The sequence below is a fragment of the Heliangelus exortis genome, chromosome 16 (assembly GCF_036169615.1).
Source record: "Heliangelus exortis chromosome 16, bHelExo1.hap1, whole genome shotgun sequence".
Classification (NCBI taxonomy): Eukaryota; Metazoa; Chordata; class Aves; order Apodiformes; family Trochilidae; genus Heliangelus; species Heliangelus exortis.
The window spans coordinates 9,896,190-9,913,691 of record NC_092437.1 but is presented as its reverse complement, the minus strand read 5'-3'; the positions used below and the strand labels follow the sequence as shown (position 1 = coordinate 9,913,691).

At 36.2% G+C, this 17,502-nt stretch overlaps 1 protein-coding gene across 12 annotated transcripts in view; it reads right to left on the bottom strand.

Moving 5' to 3' along the window:
* SULF2 (sulfatase 2) overlaps nucleotides 1-17,502 on the bottom strand; it is a 115,570-nt gene that overhangs the window by 34,839 nt on the left and 63,229 nt on the right. For all 12 annotated transcript variants that reach the window (XR_011729070.1, XR_011729075.1, XR_011729071.1 and 9 more), the window contains exons 4-6: nucleotides 16,749-16,988; nucleotides 3,450-3,601; nucleotides 1,732-1,901 (exon numbers count right to left, since the gene is read on the bottom strand). Coding sequence is in view for 3 of the 12 variants with exons in the window: in XM_071759954.1 (XP_071616055.1) it covers nucleotides 1,732-1,901; nucleotides 3,450-3,601; nucleotides 16,749-16,988 (562 nt within the window). In the remaining 9 variants the exon portion in view is untranslated. The remainder of the gene's footprint in view (nucleotides 1-1,731; nucleotides 1,902-3,449; nucleotides 3,602-16,748; nucleotides 16,989-17,502) is intronic.

Sequence of the window (17,502 nt, the reverse complement as noted above, 5' to 3'; positions counted from 1 at the left end):
CCTGGATTGTCAGAACAAGGAAAAAAATGGAAAGCAGAGGACTGATTTGTAGATACAGTGAGGGACTGGTGAACATTCTACATTTTCACATTTAATCTCAAACACAGACCAATGTAAACCCTTACAAATTGTTCAAATAGTTTTTATGTAGAACAGGGAAAATTTTTTAAAACGAGATTAGCAGTTTCTTTGAACAAGATATATGTAAAATCCCATTTTATGTTCACATCCAAAAGAAAATAGTTTCTTAATCTACTAAAACAATTTCTTTACAAACAAAACTTGCTCCCATGAAGTAACACTTTCTGTATGACTTATTATACAGTTCAAAATAGTTTTGTTGAACTACTTTCATAATCAAGAAGAAAAACTCATCTTGTGTGAAAAATAAATATTAAACTATGGATAAGAGAAAAACAGATCTAGTTTATATTTTTTATTGCCGGTTTTCCTCAAATCCTTCTACTGGCACAACGAAATTGCTACAGAATGTTGCTTGATAAATGATTATCATCTCTGAGATATGAAAGCCTTCCAAAGGAACTTATAATAAGACTGAGGTCAATGCTGGTAATAAGCTATGAGAAGTTGCTCATTTGGCATTTCTATAATTTTAATTTCAAAGAAAATAAATGAGCATTAAGATGGCAGACCAACACAAAATACTGCATTGCTGTAGATCTAAGACACAGATTCTCTTTGGCAGTGCAGCATGAAATAACGAAATATATAATTCTAAGTTACACACTAATTAGACAATAGAACAAAGGAAGCTTTTTCTCTCAGACTATATTTTAATAAAATGTAAAAGTTTAGATGGATTTCACTGGACTTTGGACTAGTCCTGAACAGCTTTGGCTACTGATTGTTTATTATTTCCATCAGTTTCCTGTTCCTTCACAAATCTGAAATAAATGACAATATCCCTGAAACACTCCAAATAAAAAAAAATAGGGCACAGAGGAAGAAAGTTACAAATGTTGAACATTAATGAAGGCAGGAAGCCAGTAATTAGAAAATATTGGAATGCTTTCAGTTGTGACAAAGGGTGATTTGGAAGATCCATTCATTTTATCAGCATGCAAGGAAATGCCTGTAATGGAGCATTACAGAGCTGTACCTGTAAAAGGTCTCCATGCTATAAACAAGAGCCATCTCATCATGAAGCTTATGAACATGTTAACTCAGGAACCAGCTGAAATACTGGTTTTGGGACCCATTCAAGACATGGCACTGTGTCATATAGAGACATACTAGCTCATACAGAAACAGTTCATGTGTTCTGGTGCAGCAGGTCTGTATTTCTGTTTTTTTCATATATGAAACGTGAGTAATAAGTATTGCATACTATGTGACTTTTGGTAATATCCATAAAATAATATAATTTATACATAAGGACAATGTATAAAGAGGAAAGCAGCTTCTTGATCTCCTGCTCAAACAAGCATTTTACTACCCAAATAGGCTGTGTAACAATGTCCAATGAATTCAACATAAATTTTCCCATTTACCTCAGTAAGCTACAATTCTGAGCTCTAGATGCAGTAGCCATTCTCAAGATACTTGCACCAGTGTGGAGAGGTAAAACAAACAAACAATTTCAAAATTCTTCTTATATTTTTGTGACAAACTTATACCAAGAGTATTATAAAGCCAACACTGTTTCCTCAGAGATACTCAGGACTTCTATACTCCTGAACCTGGAAACAAAAGGGTTTTATTTTTCCTTACATGTGTTGCGAGGCATTAGGAAAGAGATGTGAGTACTGAGGAGCTGAATCTTCAGGGCCGTGAGGAGCAGCATGGCTTATAACCATCAGTACAGGTCTGTGAGGATACATCTTCTTTGAGATTCTGAAGAAGGTAATACTGTCATTGGTAATGAGATCAGTTAGATAATCCTGCAAGTAGAAATAAAAGTATCGTGAGATACTTAAAGAATAATTTCAAGTTGGGAGGCAAGATGGGAAGGGGAGGTGTATTATGCAAGAGTAGTGAAGATTATCAAAACCTTTATCTTTTAATCACTTTTTTTCCCCTCTTATTTGTTACCAGTCTCAGAAAGAAAAACTAAACCAAGTGAAAACCTAAACATTTTCAAATATTGCATTCACAAAACAGACCCAAGGATACTGGAACATAAAGTTCCCTGTTGGCTCATTGGTGCAATGGGGAACAGTGCCCTGTGAAATCACTTGCCTAACTTTGTTACATGTAAGATGTATTTACACCAAATCATTTTTGGTACATGGCTGACAAGATTAGGGTTCTCATTCTTCAAAGATCAGAAGGGAAATAAGAGAAAAATAATTCTGTACATCAGTTGCCCCTTCCCCCTAGCAGCTGGCGATAGAAAAGGAAACCCTTGAAGCCTGTCAAGTTTTATCTTTCAACACAAAGTACATTCAATTAAAAATGGCAAATAGGAGAGGGAAAGGGGGAAATCACAAACATCAACCTTTTAACGGAAAAGCTGTCTGTGAACACAGTGCTAATGAAACACAAATATGGAGGCAGGATCTGTGCCCAATAAGAAAAAGAAAACTAAATCCCTTTTAAGCAAAACACCTTACAAATTAGTATCACTCTGGAGTGAGTCAACTTCATAAGTTTTACACTAAAACTACAGTAGTTTATGGATAAAATTACTTATCATACTTCAGAGACAGTTCAGGCTATTTGAGGAATTCACAAAAAACGATTCCTTTGAAAAGGTAACACATTTGGCTTAAAAAGAACATATTCCTGACTGCAAACAGGTAACTAAGCTGTAACGTGCTAGATAAGGAAAAAATTATTTGCATTTGAAAATTATTATAAAATATTTTAGTAAGTTAGGCCAAAGTATAACATCCTTGCAAAGCTATTAGGAAACATACATGCCTGTAACAATGCAAAGAGATACAAATTTAATAGTTAAATTCTCCACTCATTCAGAATAATCATAAGATATACCAAGATATGTATTCTCCATTCACATTATGGCTGTGAAACAAGTTCCTTAAACTAACATAAAAAGATGGGTCTAGCTGGAGGGAACTGGATTCTTATCTCATTTATGCTTGTGTAACTCCACTGGAGTCAGTTCTGTACCAGGGGAATAGATGACAATCAGACTCAGCACACAATAATTAAAGTACAAAGCACAGAAATAGTTATCATGCAGCATTTAAATCCATTTTCACATCTTCAGCTCATAGTACATAATAAAGTCTCAGAACATTTTGTTTGTTTCCTCTGCTGCTAACAATGTTTTCAGTAACATGACCCTCCTGGAATGGAAGATAAGGAGAAGTCCAAACACAACGCCTATTGAGTTGCAGCTAAGGTTACACATACCCGTTTTCAAATTCAAAAAGAATTCTTAAGTTAGACTGAAACCATAAAGTGTAGCTTTCTTTCAGTCACATCCAAATGTTAAGAAAATAAATCAAATCAATAGGACCTACCCTGGAGTAGTCATATCCATGCTTCTCCTTCACTCCATTTCTACAGAGTGTGTAGTTGTAAAATCGAGAGTTTTTAAGTAATCCAACCCACTCTTTCCAACCAGGAGGCACATAGGAGCCATTGTATTCATTAAGGTACTTTCCAAAGAAAGCTAGGGGTATAGAAAGCAGAAGCACAGTAAGAAGACAACAGAAACCCTTCAAAGCCACCATATTTAACCATATTCTTTCCTTTCTGTCTCTTATGACATTCTTCATTCTGATACATTGAAGATAAGCTCTGAGTTACAAGATTGCCCGTGTTTCTTTGTTTCTGAACTCCATAATGCACCTCTTTTGATTTACAGCCTATGTATTAGAGAAACTAGACCACAATTACCATTTTATTTTCCTTAGTGCCTGATACATTTAGAGTCTGATGAACAAAACAGAGAATGCTGAAAATAGTGCCAGTTGCCACATTATCTCATGTTGCTCTGAATCACCCGATTTAGCTACATTTTTCATTTTGGTTACACCCACTTAAGACATCTCCACCTAAGAAACTGGCAGAAGCAGTGAAGTCACTAATAGGAGGCAGGCTTGGAAGAAGAGATTATAAATGTGAACCATAAACATGATGAGATTTTAAACTTGCTGCATAAAAGAAATGAAGCAGCAGCCTGTTTGGCAGAACAAGTGTAGAATGAGTACAAGGATTCTTACAGAACACAGGGCAGACATTTTAGCCATCCTCCCAGGAGAGCTGTGTACATGCCAGCCTTGCTCTATAAGCCACAAGTGTACAAACAGAAATTATTTTCCAGAAAAGGGTTTAGGAGCATGAAAAGCATTAGATTTCTATGAGAAGAACAGGAATTCTCTGAAGTACATGATGTGCTCAATGCTTTCACACCACTCCAGTAAAAAATAAAGATATTATTCAGTATTATTCAGTCTTAGTTTGTGCTTATCATCACTGTACAATTACAGGATACATTCTACTTGAAGACTCCATTCATTTAGTTAGGTTTTTGTGAAGCTTAAAGGCAAAATTCTGCTCTTAGGTCTGCACACTGCATTGCAATTCAGCATCTGACTTTTTGTGATCAGAGCTCAGATCTCAATTTTTGGATGGTCTGGCAATTCATGTTAGCATTACCATAGTGACTATCAAAAGATCTTTACATGTGTTCCACTTTTCATTACAAATATTTTTAATCCAGAGGCACAAAATATCTGCAAGCACCTCACACTGGCCATCTATCAGTGAACATCTATACCTCTATAAGGACAACAAAATATCTAAGATTCTGTTCACAGACTTACATTAAATCTCACCTCATAACCTATGGGATTTGAGCACATAATTCATAACTCACAGTTCTAAGGTTCTTAATGACTTTTTTTTAACCTTGCAGCATAAGAAAATTGCACCTTCTTACATAAATGCAATATATATTATATAAAAAGCACATGAGATACAACTCAAAGTGTTTAGGTAGAGTGCAAAAACATTGAATCAACCTCTTCAACAAATTTCAATGTATTCATTTAATGTGTAAGAAAGTGAAGGGTTGAGAACATTCAAAGTTTTTGAAAGAGATAAAAGTGCTGACAAAATTAAGATCTACATCAAGGAAGACCAGGAGGGCACATCTGTTGGGACACAATAACGTCCTTAAAATTACATTGTTCTTTCAAAGTATTCTGCAAAAGCTGGTAAGGTGTTATGGTATTTTACAGATGAGCCACTTCAGCTCAAGGGTGACTGGTAAGAATGCTGCAGAAAAGAATGTGTTTCATGGTCCTAAACTACCCTCATGACATCTTCATTACCCAAGCAAAGTAAACTAGAAGCAACGAACATAGTAAAATCTGCTCCAGTGTAGATGAAAACTACCACGTTCCTCAGGGACCACATTTATACAGTATAAATATTTTTTTTTTTTTGCTTAAGGAACAACTTCTACTTTTTAAAGAATGAAAAGCAACTCACAGTGGTAATGGGCAATACAACAATACAGATGCACACTTTTTCTTGTCCTAGTAACAAAGAACACAGGATTGAAGCACTGGCCACTGTCCCACAGTAGCAGATATGCACAAGGCAAAGAAAAGCCTTTTCTCCTCCATTCAATATATTATACCCAAGCAGAGACATATTTGGCATTTCTGCTCACGGAAACCAATCTGTTCCTAAAACCTTTGGCTGAGCCAGCTTAAGAACTCAGGAAAGAGGCATTCTGTAAAGAATTACTTCATTGTTATTCTGCAGAGGCATTAAAGGAAAGCCTGGCGTAAGTTCCTTCCAGCACCTTTTGCACACCCCCCCATTGTACATTCAGGATGTCTTTATAATCTTTCATGGATGTCAAAGTGTTTTAAATAATTTTCTCTGCTGTTTCCAATCTTCCATTTCACATGTTTTTCTATTACCCTTCCTTCTCAGCTGTTTAAAGGATTGTTAGTAAAAAATTGTTAAATGTCATTTCTCTGCAGTACAAAATATTGGGTTCAAGTAAAGTTAGTTGTTTTTTGGCTGGTTGGCTTTTGGTTTGGTTTTTTTTAATGGTGAAATATTTAGATTCTGGATTGTAAAGATGCTTTTTACCACAATTTCCCCCCCATCAGATTATTTCACTAGCAGAGACAGCTGCTCAGTAGAGTACACATTGCTTTGGTACATCCAATTTCAAACTGTTCCAAGATTTCATTAATAAACATTCACAGAGGCTGCTGTTTGATATGCTCAGCCATGTTCCTATACCCATCTATGAAGTGATCATTAAAAGACACCCAAGTGGCTGTTTTTAATAAATGCATTAAGTTCATCTTCCTTTGCTTTAAATCCTATTCAATGTAGTTTCTCCTGAGACTACATAAAACAGGATATGCAAAAACTAACTCTTTTGTGCACTGTTACCACTTCCGTGGGGGTTCATAGCCCTCTAAGGTTCTTTTCCCTGAGTTTTGCCCTTCAATGATAAGCACCTGGAAAATTCTGTGGTGCAGAGTGGAATTTCTATGAGGGGTTTTGTTTAAACTCTTCCTGAAAGGAAAAAAAGGTTACACACAAAAGGATTTTCCCTGTGCTATCAATTAATACAAAGGTCTCCTCTGAATGTAACAACCTCAGATACATTAAAGGCCCCAGCTCACTGCTTAAAAAGCAGATCTGGTGCATATAAATGTAGTGTAAAAGCACAATCAAAAGAATGGACATCAAGGCATAATTTACAATGGGAAATGTTCAGGCTATTCTACCATTTATCCACATCGTTTACCCAACTCTTCAAGTTCGTTCATTCTTTTTTCACTTTTTTAAGCACTAACTCTTTTCCTGATACCTAAAAATACTTAATACAACTAAAATGCACCCTGCAAAGGATATTCACAAAATTTTGCATAAATTGACAGCTGATATAATTAGGGATCCATCATAAATTATGGAGGGAACCAACCAATCATCCCTTTTTATCCCATACTGACTGTGCAACACCGAAAGTTGGGATGTAACAGATCTTTTGCAGTTCTCAAACTAGAAACAGGAATGCAGTAGAAGTCAATAGGGATTCACCACTGTAAAACTGCTAGTTCAGCTTTAGACATAGAATTTCAGACTTTCAGTTGGTTTCCTTGATTTGGCAGCTCTGATTCTGAGCAGTCACTTGTTCAGACACAGTTTTGTTAACTAGTGGCCAAGATAGCTTATCCATTCCACTGAAGACCAGTTTAGAGTATGATCAAAGTGTTAATGTTCATTTTAAATAAAATAAGGAGGGAATCAAGAAAGGAATGCATGAGGGGAGTACTGGTAATAACTTCCTGACAGTGATAAGTTGCATTCTGTTGGGAAGCAGTGAAAGATAAAGCTCTTGCTATACATAAAGCCAAGTCTGGCTATGCACTGGAAAAACACTCCAAAGAGCAACGTTAGCCTGACTTCAGGGGGACCTAATAACCTTTTCACCTGTGAGGAGATAATTGAGAAGCCAAAGCCAGGCTCTTCATGGTGATGCAAGGTGGGAGGACCAGAAAGAACAGGCACAGATTGAAACAAGTGAAGTTCAGCCTGGATATAAAGAAAAGCTTTTTCACAAAGAGAAGATTCAAAGAGTGAAACAAGTTGCTCAGAAAGACTGTTCAATTCCTTTGGTTGTTTTTTTCCCTGTTTTTTTCTTAGACAACTGGATAAGCTCTAAACAGCACAGCCTGGTGCAGGCTTTGAGCAGGTGGTAGAAAAGAGATGTCCTGACTGAATCACCCTCTGTTTCTGTGATGGACTAACAGACATATGAGGCCCATCTTCAGCTGAATATACATGATTCTGGTATTTTAGAATTTAGGAATGTATTCATAAATAGTCATGCTCTCATAATAAAACCTGAAGCTGAAAAAAAATATAAAATTCAACTTTTAACTCCTGGACAGTTAGTTCAGTATTAATACAACACATCCCTCCCCCAGAGTCTTCTCTTCATACCCTTCATGCTACTTAGCCACATCTACCCGTTAAGTTGCACTTACCACCATGACTGTGAAGTTAAACTCAGGTTTTAGGCTGTTAACACTCCACATTTAAACATTAATGTTGTGCATGAAATACTTCAAACATGTATTTAAGGCACTATTTTTATGTCATATTTCAACATCCAGCTTTACAAGTATTAACTTAGGTTTTGAGCTGCAAGTCTTAGTTATTCATAGGGATTTGTTTACTCCTCTAAAATCTTTCACTTCTGTATATGACACAAGTTTTACCCAGCTCAAAGCTGAAAAATCAGCTAACTTACACAGTCTCTTAGTTTTGATTTGAGGGAGGGAAGGACATTTCTGATCTTATTTCTGCTGCGTATCTACCAGAAATTACTTTCAGTATTTTTTGTCCTCTAAGAGACAATCAGAGGAAAGCAGATGAGAAAGCACTCTTCACATGGCTAAGTATGCATGCAACAAGCAGTAAGCTCAAAGGTCAAGCCAGCTCTGCACTCACATCATGGTCAAATATACTCTTACACTGATGATGTGCAATGGAATAAACCCAGTGAAATTAATGGATTTACAGCAGAAATATGGGGGTTCCAAGATAAAATGCTGTAATTAAGTATTATTTTGATTCCCCAGGAAAGATTTTCTAGTGGCATCAGCTCTCTTTATGTATCAAAATAACTGACTAGATTTTCTAATGATCAGTAAACTCCTAAGTGCTGAGTTCATCTGAACAAAATGGTCCCTTTTGGCATTTTTATCGGCAACAGGAAATGTGACACTACTGCTAAGATCAGAAGATATGGCTTTAATATTAATACCCAAGTAACTGCAGCAAATCTAATGGGTTCCATAAAATATGCAGCATAATGTATATAAATGCTAGAGTATTTAAAAGAAGAAAAGTAGGGGATTGAGACCCTATTTTGTTCTTGGATACCTTGCACCAGTTTCGGGATGCTAAGGAAGACTGAGCTCCAAGTGTTTCTTTGCTATCTCCTTGTTTGTTTGGGTTTTTTGTCTGCAACAGTCCTTGGAAGGGTTAATTCATTGGAGTACTTAAGCAGTTTGACTAAGGAGAGAAGTTTATGCACACATTTTATTTCAGACTATTGCACACGATGGCCCAATTTTTCTCTAGCACTGATAGCACAAAATTTTCTTAAAGAGCACATGCTCCATCCGCCATCACAGGGACATAAAAAGAGTAAGTAGTGCCAAAGCAAGAGCTCAGCTCTTCCCTGTAACTGGAATAAAAACTAGCCTTACAATTAATGAAACATCATAGTTGTAAAAATCATGTTGTACACTGACTGGTAACTACTGTAGTTAGATTAGCCTACAGGCTTCCTTGTTATGCCAGGGGACTAATCTGATATCTAGCAGGACAAAGGCATAACAGTAATCTTCATGACACCTTTGTTCCTCTTCCTGAATTTGCACTGCACATTCCTCAGTTGTGGCCAAGGATCAGTGCCAAGATCTATTTAATGAATCAGGGGAATTGGCTGAAGGGGAACAGATGAAGCCAAATAAAACAAAAGGGCTCAAACCAAGTATTTTGAAATGGTCATCAAGGAATCAAACAGAAGAATGCTGGTGGTGAGCCAAGTCTTGCTTGTCCTTCTCAGGTGAGCAAATTTCCAAAGTATTTGGACCAAAGACCCCTTTCACTAACGCCTATGGCACTGCTTACAAAAGCTGAAACAGAACTAACATTGTAAGCAAAAATATCTTTCTGAACATCCCTCTCACACACACCCTCTGAAAGTTAAAGGATAAAAAATATCTAGAAATGGCAATCTTCATATTATCACAGTTCATGACCAGATGACTCAGTGTATAACACCAGCAGCACTTCCTGCCCCAGGCAGCACAGGAGATGGCAGGAGTGCTGGCTGTGTGGTTTAGAGCACTACACCACAACACAGCTCACTATCACTACTCAGTCTGCTCATACTCCTTTGTGGTCAAACGTGACCGTTCATATTTTCCACAAAACATATGCCAGCATAAAGCCCACCACAACACTGAGATATTTTATTAAAAATTTATCACTCTCCTCTTTACTGTATCACAGTCACAGAAGAACCCTAACCTTTAGATTTATCCTTCTTTCATCACATGCAATATTTCCTACTCCATGCATAAAACCCAAAAACCTCCCCAACAATAGATGGTCAGATCTTTTTTTAATAATAAACTGTATAAACAAAAGCTTGTCTAATTTAATGCTGAATATTTACTAAAATACCAAAGTCTGCACCATGCTACTTGGGCCAAGTTCAAGATAATTTCATTTAGAGCCATTTTATCTGCAGGATTTGAAGAAAGCACAACTGCCAAGTTTCAGGGAACTACTGAGATATCCTCTGCAAGGAGAAATATTTGCTTTATATTAACAAAGTTGTTTCCTTCCACCTTGCAATAAATTTGGAACAACAGTACTAAAAGTATTAGTTCATAAATAAAACCAATAAAGTCTTACTAAATCCAATTAGGAGAAGAGTCCCATTATGGTACAATATAACCACAAAATTTCCTTCAAAGGTGAGTCACGTAAACAGGAAATCTAGGTTCTGCACTGGTTTATCTACACATTTACCTTCAGCTTTTGAAAAACAATAGAGTTGACTTTGGAAAAAAAATAGCCAGTCGATTCTTAAAGTCTTTAAAAACATCCATCTCAAAAATTTATATAGTCCTCCTGCACAAAAAATAGTCAGAGGGATGGAAAGTGGTATTATCACTAACTTGGAAGGTGAACACAGGTCTCATGCTACTAAAGCATACAACAAGACATGAGGATGTTCCAATTCAAAGAAATTCAAACTGATTTTCCAGAAACTGGAATTAGAATCCATCTGCAAAGTTCATACTGTAGGTACTGGTGAGTCTTTGAAACAATCATTGTTGTCCTATACACTTTATTACAAGATAATATACAGCTTATTGGTATTCCTTTAAATGCTTGTAACACTAAGCTTTTCCATTGCCCACTACAGTATGTATGGGGCTGTTGTACAGGGCAAGTATACAACCATATGGATTACACAGACCCCTCACACCTTCAGGCATAGAGGAAAACATCTTAGGAAAACTGTATTCAGTAAATTAGATTATTAGATTAAATTTAATGATTTTGAAAGACTTCTGAAAAAAAACCAGTATTCTAGAAAAGAAAAAAGCAATGCAAGAAGATACCATATGGCTTAAGTTGCTAGCTAGATAAACAAAATATCTTAAATTGGAGTGAGAAGGAAGGAATTTCTTTCCATTTTGGGGTGATAAGCTACCTAATAATTGAACACAAATGGCACTGGAAGATTAAAAATAGTCAGATTCTTTCACTTTATATGTAAAAAAGACTAAACTAACACAGATTTTTTTTAAAAAAATCTTAATGTGAAAACATTCTGTTTAGCTTTTAGCTGTTTTGAATGCTGTGAAAGATAATCCTATTTCCAAAGAAATATCAAGCTATGAATTATTTCTTGCTTGAAATGATAAATCAACACTTTAAATGCTAGAATTGGCATCCTGTCAGTAGAGTGCATTATAGTAGGGGAAGTGAAAAAGACTGGATGTTTCTTACAGTCTACATTTCATGTTGAAACCAGACAGATTCAAGGGAAGAAATGAGAGAGGATAAGAAGGAAACAAAATAGGTCTGGAAATAAGGGAGTCAATGATGGTTTATTTCTATAATTGTGGGTGTGTTCATCTCAGACTTCTGCCAAAGTTTTACTGGACTGAAGGGTCTATTCTGGATTTTACTCAGTCAGCTATTCACAGAAGTGCATATATCCTCTCTTCAGTTTAGTTAAAGCATGCATTAAGTAACATATATGCAGAAGACAGATGATGAAACAGTAGCTATATAGCTAAGTTTAACTTCCACACTAATTCTGCAAAATCCCCAGGAGACCACAGCTCTACTTAATGTATTCTCATTTCAAGTTATCAAACTTTATAATATGTTTAAAGTGAAACTACTGATGCTTAGAACTCAGTTCATAGAAACAGAGGAGACAGATACATGCATGTATCTTTACCCAGTTGTGGCAAAAAACAGAAAAGTGCCTTTCACACACGAGGAGAGAAATCCAGAATTGTCTTTTGTTTGAAAATGTCGTTCCCAAGAATATTTGCAGGATATTCCATGTCAATAATTCACTGACTGCCATGGACCAGGGCTGCCAGCAGCAGCAACATGGACAGAGTCAGTGGATTTGAGCCATATATCAGAATTCTAACATCCTTTGTAGCATAGATCCTTGGTTCCCTTATGCAGTTATAGCTGTCATGATATAACCACCACGCTGAATCTTTCTTTCAGTCCATTTTCAAGTCTAATGGCCTCAAACCATCCAACAGATATAATTTGACAGACCTTGAGCTAATACTTTTATACAGAGAAAAATATCTAAGGAAACTAATTTACTTTCAAAATAAATAATTTAGAAACCTGACACCCAATTTTGAAAAGTCACTCAGATGTCTTGGGGTTGAATATCCTAATACTTCCATTATTCCTAATTATTAGAAGTGATCTTTACGATTTAGTCTGGATCTCAAATAACTTGGTTATTACTTTTAAAACAGCATTCAGCCCTTCATCAGCTGCAAAAGCTGCCTGCCACGCATGTAGGATGCTACTCTGACTTCATAATGTTTTCTTTATATGGATGTAACCTAACAGAGAAGTGCAACATGGCACAATGGCTTGAGCACTAGAGTGTGGAGCAAAACTTGCATCTGGCCTTAATGTTGCTCTTCCCCTGCATGTGACCTTGTAGAAAGTACTTCACTAGTCTGCCTCTACTTCTATCTACCCTTTGACTCTCAAGGTCACCAATTATTCCCTTGCCAAAAAAATATAATTATACAGAGATCAACTTAAGTTTTTAAGTATTTCTGTAATATAAAAATTGCAACTGACAACTATTGTGAGGACCAAATTCTACAGCAAGAACTGATAATGTGAGATTTTTTTTATCCCAGCATGTATCTAGATATTAAAATCTGATCACATCTTTTTTTGGTTCATTTATCTTTTAATAAACATTTACCAGTAGCCTTCCCCCTCTTTCTTACAATTTAATGTTAAAATCACTTAAAAATGTCAAAGGCTCAGACAGTGAAGTGGAAAAATAATTATTTGAATGCAGTCAGCCATTGTATCTTCTTAGTCTAATATTAATGGCAGGAAATGAAAGATTGTAACTGAATTTTAATGAATTCATTAGTTAATTATTGTAGAGCCCTGTGAAAGTGCAAAGACTGATTATTACTTTTATTCCCAAGAAATCTTGTATAATGGCAGAGATGGACCTCCTACAATGACTTTTCTCTAGGTTCAAAATAGACGTCTGGTACAAAATGGCTATTTTTAATTCTTTGCATAATTCAAGTATGGACTTAGCAGGGTGAAATACTGATATATTATCACACAGGAAGTATTTTTTACTTTGTTAATAGGCTCATTTAACTGAATAGGATTAACCATAGTATAGGGTACTGCTCAATTTTGGTAAGTTAGCCAAAATGAGTACTGCATTTGCTACATACTAAGCCATATTAAGCCCTAACACAAATTAACAGAATTCTCAGAAGAATTAATTGAAGTAAAAGTGTCCTTCTGCCAGGCTGTCTTTGGCCCACCATCTCTAGTTCTGTTGAATTTATTAAGATAAACATGTCTTTTCATTTCCTGACTGCAGATAAGACTGACAAAATACACTGGAATCAGTCACCAATTTTAAGACCTAATCATTCACACACTTGGGCAAATGGAAAAGAGAAGCTTTTCTCATTAAGTAATGTCTAAGGGAAAGTTTAAATTTGTATTCCAATGAAGCAACTTGGTATTTGTTGCTGCAGGACTCAAGAATGCAACAATGCATTGTGCATTTTAAAAGCTGTCTCACAGAAAGAGATGTGTATGTTCACAGAAAACAAAACCTCTCTTTTTTTTTCTGTAAATGTTTACACAGGAACCTTTGGCAGAGAAAGACACTGACATTCAGAAATGTTTGTCACAGGATCTCTTTGTTTCTTTTCCATTCTAATAATCTCCTTCTTCAAGTTGCAGTATTAGCATCCACTGTTTTAAGCTAGTGATGATTCAGATGTTGCCTACACTGACTTTTCTAAAGATTAATTCATCAGTTGACTTGGTTTGTTTACATAATTTGTCCTTGTCTAATTTCCCACAATATGCAACAGGATGGTGTGAGAAGCTCTTCAAAATCAGACTGATTAATATACTGAGATTGGGAACTCAATAGCTGGGTAACAACAACAACCTTTCACTCATCATTCATGACAGTGGCATTTTTTAGATTTTGAGACAGGTTAACGCAGAGGAAAACGTAACATTCAATGACTTCCAGTGTAAAAGGAAAACATCCTCTGAACTGTCATCATCTTTAACTAATCCAAATGAAGTGACAGTGAGCTCTGTGCAGGATGGTCAAAATCCTGACTGCTGGAGTCAAAGACAAAAACTTCCTTTGAGCTCACCCTCTTCCTTTCATCTTTATTCTACCAGTGCCTAACAAATTGGTCAAACTTTTTAAAGTACCAAAGCTGAAAAATATAAAACTGACAACCAAGGCTGAAACTGAGAAGCAGTTATAGGAAAATTGTATCTTTTTAATCTCTTCTCATATTTTTTACTTAAGACTTGTTCAAAAGAAATCTGTTGTCAGACTGCTCCCTCCTACCTGCATGGCACCAGCATGTTTCCCAAAGGTGTCAGCAGGAGCACACGTCTGCAGAGATGCAAACCACAAATGCCACTGCCACAGGGAAAACTACTACAGTGCAGAAAGAATGGTCCCCAGAGGAACCATCTTTTGCAATAGAACAAAACACAGGGAGCTTACAAAAAATAGAGAAGAGGGCAAGGCAATGCGAAAAGAGTGACAGAAAAGAGAAACAGAAGGAAGGTTAAATGGAATAGGAGTAAAATTTCTTCCTTCTAGTTTTCATAAAAGAAAAGAGAGAATACCACAGGAAGAAGCCTGGTTTATGAGTTGAGAAAAAAAACCAAGCCCCTTTCCAAAATAACAGTATTCTCACATCAAGGGTGCTAAATATAAAAACAAGCCTCAAAAGGCTTTAATCCTTCATGACCTCAAACCAGTGCTCCCATGGACCTCAAACAAATAATTGAAAAAAACCCTACAAATGAACTCTGGTGCTTTCTGATCTTCCTCTGTTTATTGCAGTCAGGCCTCCTGTTTCAGAGAAACTGCACTCAGTATCTCTAAAATACTCTCCTTAGCAGGTTACTTTTGAAACCTGAGAAGTTGAGTGAACAAGGTTCTGAAGTACAACCCTCTGCTGTTTCTAAAGCACGTAAATATGGTCAGATCTTTGGAAAGAAAAAAAAAAGGTAAAAAAATACCTTCTTACTGCAGACAGCATTCACAGTGAATGACTTAAGACTTTAACTGGAGATCAGAAATGAACACCAGCTTCCAACAATGGCAATTTCCATTTAAATTTGTATAGAACATATCACATTTAACTTCATGACTGAGGATCTCATTTACAGCTGAAGATTGCTTTGTACTTGTAAAGTACCATTGCTGTATTTGCAAATCAAGAGAGGTAGACTGAAAACATAACACAGAGTCAAAAGATCTTGGGTCTAAATTTAAACATTAATGTAAAAATATATGAAAAATTAATAGCAGGACAGTTGCATAGCTACGCAAGCTCGTAGAAATTTCAGGTGCTTGAAATATAGTCATTATATATAAAAATTATTACAATAGATGGACATGAGTAAATAGAAAACAGAATCTATGAAAATAAAGCATTAACCTTGGAGTGTTGTTCATATGATCATTGTTATTAGTGCCAGGACAGGGAAACAGCAGTTAATAAGGCATGTGCATTTCCCCTATCTTTTTTCTTTCCAGATTGAAGTGTTTATTTTAGAAAAACAAAACAGGGAAATTACCTATTTAAGACCAAGACTTTGTAGCATTAACATGTAAAAATCACATTAATAGTTTGAAAATAGTGATCTTATTACAGCTATTAGTCAAGATTCATACAAATTTCTAGAAGCCTCAGATACTATAAATTTTTTAAAAATTGTGCTGTTAATAATAACTACACTACAATTCTATATTATATATACTATGAGTAAGACAAATAGAACCAGGTTTATGCCTGTTCCTCATCACAACAAAAGACATCAGGAAGAAAAGTGACAAAACTACTGTAAAGGCAAGGCACTAAATCTCATGTCTGGAAAATGGAAGAAGGAAACAGGTATGAAACATGCTATATATTCTGAAATCCATTTTTTACAGCATATTTGTTCATTAGGAAATTGTTTCTCAGGAAAACAAATTGATCTTGTTGATTATTCCTCAGTCATTACTTATCCTAAACACCTTTCTGGATATGGATTTGTCTAGAGAAACCAATCCAGCTGACTGCTCTGCCCCAAAGCACAGAAGCAGCAGTCCTTTCTCTTGTATTCTTATTTTGATTAATCTACTTTATGAAAAATTCAAATAACTACTTTCTTCTCATAGCATCTATCTTGCCTACTCTGTGCACTTCAGGTAATTGCAGGGCATAGTCTACACATACTGTGCCTTCAGTTCAAGCAGGCATTTTTTTTTTAATTTTTTTTTTAATTTCCTCAAGTAAATGTACAATGAAGCTAAACCTACACACAAGGCTGAAGCTCTGGCATTGTGCTTTGCTGTTGTCCATTATGAGAGCAAATTAAAACATTATATGTATTAGTCTCTGTACTTTTATTAGTAAGGCTAAGGAAACTTGCATATGAAGCTTTACCTGTCCTGTATCCTGTGTTGTTGAGGTACACTGCAAACGTGCGTATTTCATGCTGAGCCTGCCAGGATGGAGAAGAACAGTTCTCATTGTTAGTGTAAGTGTTGTGGTTGTGGACGTACTTCCCCGTGAGAATAGAAGAGCGAGATGGGCAGCACATGGGCGTCGTCACAAAGGCGTTGATGAAATGGGCACCTCCATGTTCCATGATCCGCCTTGTTTTGTTCATCACCTGCATGGAACCTGGACGATTAAAATAGAAAAATTATTTTCTTGTTTCAGTCACAAGAGTTAACCCAAGAACTTGTGTATTACATCAGAGACCAGAATGAAGAACAGCTGGCAAGGGTACTGTAATCTCATGGTAAACCCAAATCCAAAGAGATTATTCTCCCCCCTCTTGTGAAGTTCTTCCCATTCCTTTATGAAGGACCAAATACCGAAGTCCTAAATTAAGATTTTACTCAAACTTATTGACACAGATATTAATGCTTTTTAATTTCTCTCTCTCTCTAAGCTCAAGATTTACCACTGTAACTATCTGCACCATCTGTGCAGCCTTTCTGGAGCCACTAGTACTGTTCCAGTAGCTGAAGGCAAGAACTGGCATGAATTAGGCTGAGACAACGTGGCCCAAGGGTGAAATTCACTTTGTGCAGCAACCCTGACCAAAGTTTGCATACTCTGTGAGCATTATTTAATCCTTTCAGGAGATACCTGATGTGCTGCCTTTTGTGCCAACCTTCTGCAACAGGCT